An 8,653-nucleotide genomic window follows, 5' to 3' on the forward strand; every position below is an offset into this window, starting at 1 on the left:
GGACAGAGCAGAGTTTAGGGCTGTTGTACATAGGGTCGCTATGAGTCGCAAGCGACTCGACGGCACATAACAACAACATCAACAACAACACAACCTCTGGGATTGCAGTGCAGCTTCTTGCTACCAGGCCACCAGAGCTCCCTAATGCTGGTATATCTTAATGGTGGCCCCACACTCTAGAATTGAGCTGCAGAAGATCTAACTCTGTGAAATCTAGGAGCTAGGGTGCCAGAGAATGATGAACCTTTCTTAAGACATGGATGTCCTCTTTGGAATTCAGTACATTAGAGGCATCTTCCAGCTGCCTGAGGGCAGCATCCATGGGGGACCACGGAGCCCTGGAGGAAGGCAGGAGCCATCTCTTAGGGTTTTGTGTCTACTTTCAATGTCCCAGATTCTTAGTCAGGCCAGAGTTCAAGATCCTGCATGACTGACCCAACACATGAACCTCACTGCGGCACTCACTGAAAACTCTTCCTGGGGCAACAGGCGATAGGAGGCAAGGATCTTATCATCTCTAGCATAAATTCAGAGCACTGCACCTTCTTGGCAAGAAGCTGCACTCCAATCCCAAAGGCACGCGGTTCAAGGTCACCAGCTGCTCCGTGGGAGAAGGATGGGCAATCACCTCCCATGCGATTAACTGCCTCTGAAAACTCGCTGGAGGGTCAGCTGTGGGTTGGTTCCAACTCTCTGACAAACAACACCAGCAACCCTTTTTACTGGGGAGCTCTGGTGGCCTAGTGATAAGAAGCAGTGCTGTAAACCCAAAGGCATGCAGTTCGAATCCACAAGCTGCTCGGTGGGCGAAGGGTGGGCAGTCTTCTCCCCTGGAGACTGAACTGCCTCTGACATCCTGCCTGAGGGTGAGCTATGAGGCAGTTCTGACTCGATGGCACAAAGCAACAGCAACAAATACTTTTTTTAACTAAAACATCGTTGAGCACGCCAGGGACCGACATTAAGGTCTGCAAGGCTGCATCTGCCTGGGGATGAAGGAGTTACTCAGGAAACCTTCTGTGGCTGCCACTTGCTACGGAACGGGCTCTCTCTCTTAGTGATCAATCCCACACACGACAGAATGAAACTGTGACTGACGCTATGTCATCCTCACAGTCTCTGCACTTAAGCCCGCTGTCCCGGTCACTCTGTTTATCCATCCCGGTGATGGTCTTCCCCTCCCGGCTTTTCCAAGAATGATGCCCTTTTGCCCCTCAGTGACCACCTACCTCCACTTCTTCATACACGGCCAGTGGGTGGCCACGCCTTCCAAAATCACAGGCTTCCCTGGAACCAAAAAGTGTTTCCGGAAATACTCAAGGGACGGGCAGTGAAGTCGGGGGACCGGTCTTCCCAGCGTCACATCTGGAATCAAAACGTGATTGCTCCTGGCTCTCTGTTTGAAAGCAAAACAAAACAAAACAAAACAAAATGACAATCGGTGTCCTGGGTGAAAAGACAGGGTAACAATGGGCAAGGTCCAATGGCAATTGATTTTATAAAATATAATGCATGGGAATGGTCGTATGAAACACAATGTGAATGAAGAATAGTGTCAAACACAATGTATACAAACTTTGTAAGCAAACCAATTTTTAAAAAAGCAAAAAAAAAGCAAAATAGAATGCATATGAATGATTGTGTGAAGCACAATGTAAACAAAAGATTGTATAAAACACAATGTATATGAATAAAAAAAAATTACAACAGTTACAACAGAGAGTTAAAGTCTGAAGCATTCCACAAGGAATCTGCATTAATGGCAGCACGGCCTCGGTACCAGTAAAAATAGTAACAGATGGGATCGGGGTCCTTTTTCCTTTACCATTTCATCAACCAACTTATTTTTTCAAATTATAAAAGCAATATATTGTTTTGTTTCCGGAAACTGCAATTACAGCGGACGAACCTCAGAATCTCTACCACATACACACGATCTTTCCCCTGTATATTCCTTCCTCGTCTTTTTTCACACACTTATCTCTGATCACCTGGCCGTCAGACTGATGATGAATGAGCACAGCTCTAGCTCCGCTATCCAGTAATTTACCTAAAGCCATCTCCATGCTGCACAAGTCCTTAGCTTTCTGGAGTGGCTGCTCTGTGACTGACTTAACCGTCCCCTGAACAGACAACTGGGGCGAGTGACTTCATGTCCTGAGCCCCGGTGGCCTCTTCTGCTGGGAAGTTGAGCTACCTGGTCAGCCTCGTGCTCCCGGGCTGGACTCTACGTGATGCGTTTGCGGGAGCAGCTTCAGCAGTGACAGTGAGTACACTCACCACCCACCGCTGTCACGGCGAGGCCTTTACACTGTGTTCTCTTTTCAGGGGAGGCTTTTATGTTCACCTAGCCTGACATCAAAGACGCTTCCCCTGAGCACCTCATCACAGCACCGACTCCGTCATCTTGGACAGCTTTGCTAGGACATAAATTCCAGGCAGACAGGGCCAAGACCAGCTGTACTGTTCCCTCTGCCCTAAGCACATCTGGGCTCAACAAGGCTGCTGAACAAAGCCCATTGGACAGGTAAGGGGACAGAGGTGGTGAGGGGCCAAGCCACTCACCTGAGCCACACATAGTGAGGGGAAGGCCTCCCCCAAGCCTGAGCTCTTACCCCTCTGCCTCACAGAGCGCCCCAATACTGCCCAAAGCTGGAGGCCCCCCTGGGGTGTGAAGCCTCACATATTCCCTTTGGATAGACTCAGCAGAGGGAAATACATGGTCCTGAGTAAAGGGGATGATGGATGTTGGTATGTGCTGTTGAGTGGAATACAACTCGCAGCGACCCTATGAACAGACCTGAACCCTGTCCCGCGCCATCCTCATCATCTCCGACCCACCTGAGCCCATTGCTGCAGCCATGTTCCCTATATCCGTGCGTCACCCCGGCCTTCTGTGACCCTCGCTATCAGTGGCTACACCATTGCCTGTTAATCTAACAGCCAGAAAGAGGATCCTGCTCCTTGTCCTGTTTACATCTCTCTCTTCTCATCAGAGGCGAGGTCAAACATTTCTCTTTACGTGCGTGCATTTAAGAGAACTCCCTGTGAACTGGCCGCTCGAGCTCCTGAGGTCTAGGAACTTTCCCTGTCCACTTGTGCAACGACTTCTCCAGAGCCAAAGACATTCACTCTCTGCCACAGGTGCTGGAACTCTCTTTTCTCAGTCGGTAGGATTTCCTGTCTGTTTGGTTACACGTGTGTTCAGTATTAAACTTCCCTTTGCATTTCTTTTTTCCTGATATGAAAGTAATAATCACCATAGGAAGACACAGAAAAGTGTTTAAGGAGTAAAGTTAAAAGCACTTATAATTCCCACCCGAGCGTGCAGCACGGCCTGGCTCTTTTCTTCCTGGGGGTTAAGACTCTGCTATTTTACAGATAAGACTGAGACTCGGAGGAGTGAACTGCCTTGCTGGGGGAACTGGGAGTGGGGCCTGCGTCCAAGGTGGGGTCCCTGGAGCCCTGTCTGCAGGTAACTCAGGTGCTTACAGAGACACATCAGAAATAACACCGGCAAGGATCTAAGGCAGGTGACAGCAAGCTGGCCAGGAAAAGGCTGGAAGCAATGGGCTGAGCTGTCAAGGGCTCACTCACACTAACTCCCTGTGTTGTTTCCCCACCTTCCCTCTTTCCTGAAAAGGGATTAATTTTACAAAAAATCAAGATTGATTTATATCTATCTCTATCTCTAATCTATATCTAATCTCTATCTCTATCTATCTATTTTTTAAACTAAGAAGTTAGCCAGAGCTGCTCTGGTTCTAAAATCCACGAAGTCAGCTTGTGGAGAGTCACCTCCAGACTCTTCCAGAGAAACTGCTGGTTGGATCCCCTTAGGGTGCTCGGCTACGCGTCCCCCCAGTACCTTTGTGTCCGGTTGCTCCCCGGGTGGGCCAAGGGCAGGCCTCTTCTCAGGGCGAAGGTGTGCCTGGAGGATGGCGGCGACTTTGAGGAGGATGTCCCCGAGGATGGCCGCCCCCATGAGCAGGCCCATGTCGCAGACCCTGAGCGCGGCGGGCACGGTGGTTTTGTCCTCGGGTGCCTCGCACAGACACACGGCCTTCAGGAGGCAGCCGAAGCTGTACACTCGGCGCCAGCTCTTGTCCACGTCCTGCCATGGGCCCGTGTTCAGCTTCTCCCAGGAGTAGTCCAGGATCACCTCACTCGTCTGCAGACACTCGTCCCGTCTGTCCCCGTAGAAGAGCTCGGTGGCTTGCTGCAGCAAGAGCCTGACACTCCTGTCCACGTCCTCACCCACGTCCAACTTCAGGTCTTCCTTTGTGCTGGGCAGGAGCGCCCTGAGGGCCTCCCAGAGGGCTCCAGGGCCTCCTTGGAGGTTTCCAGGGCCTGCTTGGGGGTTTCTGGGGCCTGCTTGGGTTTCTCTGGGGCTTGCCTGAGGGTTTTCCCGTTCTGTCGAAGTGTCTCCTTCTGCCATCGACTTCAGCCTCACGGTGCCTGATGAAGGAAGAAACAGGGGAGAACAATACAGACTAGATGCAGCTGTGGTCCCCTAAGACACATCCCCCTGGCTCCCGGTCTTGTCCTTTCTAGTATGCATCTCCTCTATGACAATTTTCCAACAATAACCTTCTGTGGTGGGCACAAACCCTCCAAGGCAGGGCCCATACTCACCTGGACCACACTGTATCCTCAGGGTCTGTCCAAAGAGGGGCAGACACTCTCCTTGCCTGGAAGGGCTCAGCATCCTTCCTCCTGCCTGGCAAAATCCCACCTCACCTGGAGGGCCCACTGAAAAGGTGTGGAGCCTGCCAGGACTCTGAGCATGTTCTGTGTTACCCATGTGTCAGCCTCGCTTGCAGCATTTGTCACAACAAACACCCACTTGTGTGTTTCTCTGGGACTAGGCCTGAACTCCAGGATTCGAATGTGCCTCATCTTTGCACGGCCTGACGCCAGGCCCTGGCTCTCCCCAGGCACCACGTCCCGTGTTGGGTTGCCTCGGTACAGTTGGTGCAAATGGTTAACATCCTTGATTGCCACCTGAAACGGCGGAGTCCTCTCCAAGGTGCCACACAACAAAGGCCTGGCAATCTACAGCTGAACAACAAGCCTTTGGGTGGACCCGAACCTCCTGCCGTTGAACTTGTAACTTAGCATGTTGACTGTCAGCTTCCAGGAGGATTCAGATGGACCTTATGTGAACTTCAACAGCCTTCTTGAACTTTCTGAAAGCCTGCGGTGTAACATCCCGGGGCTGTCTCATTCACTGGCCCTGCAGGTGATGGCCAGTGAGCCTTACAAGAGGGACCCACAAGCTGGTTTCCCCGGGTGTTTTATTTCCAACGTGTCTTAGAGGAGGAGACCAAACAGCAACCTCAGCAAGCCTCATTTGGAGCATCTAAAAGCCTCAGGGGCCTCCTGGCCCGCCTTCTCACAAAGGCCTATAAAAAGGCTCCCAGATGACCACTTCTCCGCCTTCCCATAAAACCAGCTTCCACTGGGGCCGCGTGTACCGGCTTTGTAAATTGGTCTCTTAGAATGGCTTTATAAAACCACCTCCCAATGGGCTATCAATGAGTTTTCCAAGGGACACGGATTATGGGCTTTGTCAAGAGGCTTCCCAGGATGGCCTTACAAAGCGGCGCTGCCTCACGTGGACTTTCCTGAGGTGTCCACAGGCCTACTTCCTTAACCTGCCGGCTTCATGTGCTGCTCCATAACCTGGCCCCTCAAGGGGGCCTCAGGCGTGGTCTTCACAAACAGGCTGCTTACACTGCTTGGCACCTGGGCCTTGGAGGCCTGTCTGTGTCATGCTGGCCATGCTGTCTACACCCTCTTGAAGACTATCGAGTGCTCTCAGGGAAAGAGGCCTCAGTCGGCTGTACAAGCCTTCTCCTGGCCCCATGAAATAACCTTAGAATAATCCCTGTGTTTCTCAGCAAATGCCCTTACAGAAAGGCCTTCCCTTATATTGGTGTATACGATGGCCTTCCAGGGCTAGGAGCTCAGAGGAGCTCTAAGCATGGCTTTCCAAGTCTTTCCGTATGAGCCATGAGAAACAGTCCCCCGAAGGGCCTCCAGACCGAGCTTACACACTGGCCTCCAAGAGGACCTTCTGTGGCAACATGGAGCAACCTTGCAGAGTTCAGGGGCATGCTGGCCTTGTAGCTGTGAAAGTTTTCCACAGAGGCCTTGTAGCTTCTTTCAAATACCAGCCTCTTTACCTCTTGGAGCCTTCTCTGAAGGCCAGCTGAAATAGCCTCTCAGACTCTTAGTTCTGGAAATCAATCACTCATACAGTGTCGTCGCTGCTGTGTACTGGCAAGATAGAACCAACCCACCAACCCACAGCTGACCCTCCAGCAGGTTTTCAGAGGCAGTAAATTACACGGCAGGAGAGACTGCCCGTCCTTCCCCACAAGGTAGCTGGTGGATTTTAACTGCATGCCTTTGGGATTGCAACACAGCTTCTTACCACTAGGCCACCAGAGCTCCCGAATTTCAAGTATAAATGACCTTCAGGGAGAAGTGGCCTTTATTCACTGTGTGAAACACTTTTCCGGAGAACAGGTCTCACAGGTGACCAATCATTTGCGAGGGTCTTACAAGTGCAGGCTGTATGAGTTATCTAAGTGGTCTCAGAGCCTGGCTTTACAAACCAGCACGCTCCGTGGATTTCAGCTGATAAGAAGACTCCATGATGGGTGCACCAGTGTTTCCAAAGGATCACCCTATGCAGCCCTGTGGCCTGGCTTTATTGATTGGCTTCCCAGAGCTCCTCACTAGATTGCCTTTTTAAAAAGTTATGCATCAGAGAGTTGGACAATGACTAAGGAGGTTAGAAGGAGAATTGATGCCTTTGAGCTGTGGTGCTAGAGAAGAGTACTGAATGTACCCTGGACTGCCAAGAAAACAAACAGATTCATCCTGGAGAGGGTTAAACCAGGCTGTTCCTTGGAGGCAAGGATTCTGAGGCTTCGTCTGACATACTTTGGACATGTTGTAAGGAGGGATAGGTCCTTGGAGAAGGACATCATGCTTGGGTGGGTGGAGGGACGGCGCAAAAGGGGAAGACTCTCTATGAGGTGGACTGATTCAGTGACTGGGGTAATCGGGATGGGTGTGTCGGAGGCAGTGAGATTGGCACGGGATAGAGCAGGGTTTAGGGCTGTTATACATAGGGTCACTATTATGAGTCACAAGCGACTTGACGGCACATTAACAACAACAATACTGAAAACCAGCTTTTCGGGGGAGGGAAATCCGGCAGAAGTTGTATGAGATAATCTTTCAGGGTGGCACCAGACTGAGGCCTTTAAATTGGCCTCCCAGAGCTCACTACCAAGGGCTGACCAGGGCTTGGACTAACGGCCTCACTGCTGTCACATGCCTGTTGCTTGATGCCCATGAGTCAGTTTTGACTCTGGAAACTTCACCATTACAGAGACCCATTCCACAGGGGTTTCTAGGCTCTGACCTCAACAGGAACACACTATCAGATCTTTCCTCCCTCCATAGTACTGGGTGGGTTGGAACAGCTAACTTTTCAGTTAAACAAACAGCCTGTGCTCCCTGGGGACCTTGTCAGGTATGCCGTTCTTGCTGTGTGTTGCTAGGCTGATGGCAACACAGAGTGACCCTACATGTGACAGCACAGAACTGCCCCTTGGGACTTCCAAGGCTGAAATCTTCAGGGGACAGAGTGTCAGGTCTTCTCTTCTGTGGAGCAGCTGATGGATTTGAACTCCTGATCTTTCACTTAGCAATCAAGCAGTTAAACCATGGCACCACCACAGCTTCTTCTGTCAGGTATAACTTGAGGCCGTTAATTCAATTCATGACCCATAGTGACCCTATAGGACAGACTGAAAACTGGACCATCGGATTTCAAAGCTCCAATCTTTATAAAAGCAGACAGTCACATATTTCTCCCCCTGAAAAGCTGGAGGGTTTGATTTGCCAGGCAGCCAACTCAAAGGTTAGTCGTTCAAATACACCAGCTGCTCCTTGAGAAAAAGGTGGGTAGTCTCCCTCCATAAAGACTAACAGCCTTGGAGAACTGGTGGTGGGTCATTATGAATCAGAACCAACTGGATGGGAGTGGTGATCTTTGGGTTAGCAGCTGAGTGTTAAAATCACTGCACCACCAGGGTTTTTGTCAGGGGAATAAAATTATTCCAAACCAGGGGTGTTAACATTTATATTGAGCCAACAGTCATAAGCTTGGGTCAGCAGGTGTTCTGATGTCCGATCCTCTGCCCACACCTTCCCTCCCGTGTCCCCTCGGCGCCACCGTGGGCAGCATTTCCAAGGGCCCAGCTCCAGGGCGATGACAATGGTGCCGGAGCGACAACTAGTATCTACTAAAACAAAAGTCATATCATCATGCCACCAAAACTACATGGAGAATTACACAGGATCAAAACATTCTCTAGCTTAGTTTTTGCAAGCGCACTACCGTAAGAACACTACGCATGCGCAGCTTCAACCCGCGGCAACCCGAAGGACGGCGTAAGCTTTGCGGCATTACTAGTGCGCATGCGCGGCTTCCCGTCTCTGGCTTTAGAGCGGTCCAGTACTACCAAGACGCATGCGCACAGCTGTCCCGCTGCTATCTTCTGTCATTCCAGGGCGTCTGCGCAACCCTCCTCTTCCAACCTCAGGCCCTTCGGTTTATACGGGGTCCGAG

General features: G+C 51.0%; 1 protein-coding gene across 1 annotated transcript in view; it reads right to left on the reverse strand.

The window, feature by feature from the left end:
• KDM8 (lysine (K)-specific demethylase 8) overlaps window positions 1–4,438 on the reverse strand; it is a 12,266-nt gene extending 7,828 nt beyond the window's left edge. The window contains exons 1-2 of the mRNA XM_006896634.1: window positions 3,869–4,438; window positions 1,230–1,396 (exon numbers count right to left, since the gene is read on the reverse strand). Coding sequence (XP_006896696.1) covers window positions 1,230–1,396; window positions 3,869–4,438 — 737 coding nt within the window. The remainder of the gene's footprint in view (window positions 1–1,229; window positions 1,397–3,868) is intronic.
• Between the last annotated feature and the right edge of the window lie 4,215 nt (window positions 4,439–8,653).

Source organism: Elephantulus edwardii, unplaced genomic scaffold (assembly GCF_000299155.1).
Source record: "Elephantulus edwardii isolate Elephantulus edwardi_28Jun2011 unplaced genomic scaffold, EleEdw1.0 scaffold00186, whole genome shotgun sequence".
Lineage (NCBI taxonomy): Eukaryota > Metazoa > Chordata > Mammalia > Macroscelidea > Macroscelididae > Elephantulus > Elephantulus edwardii.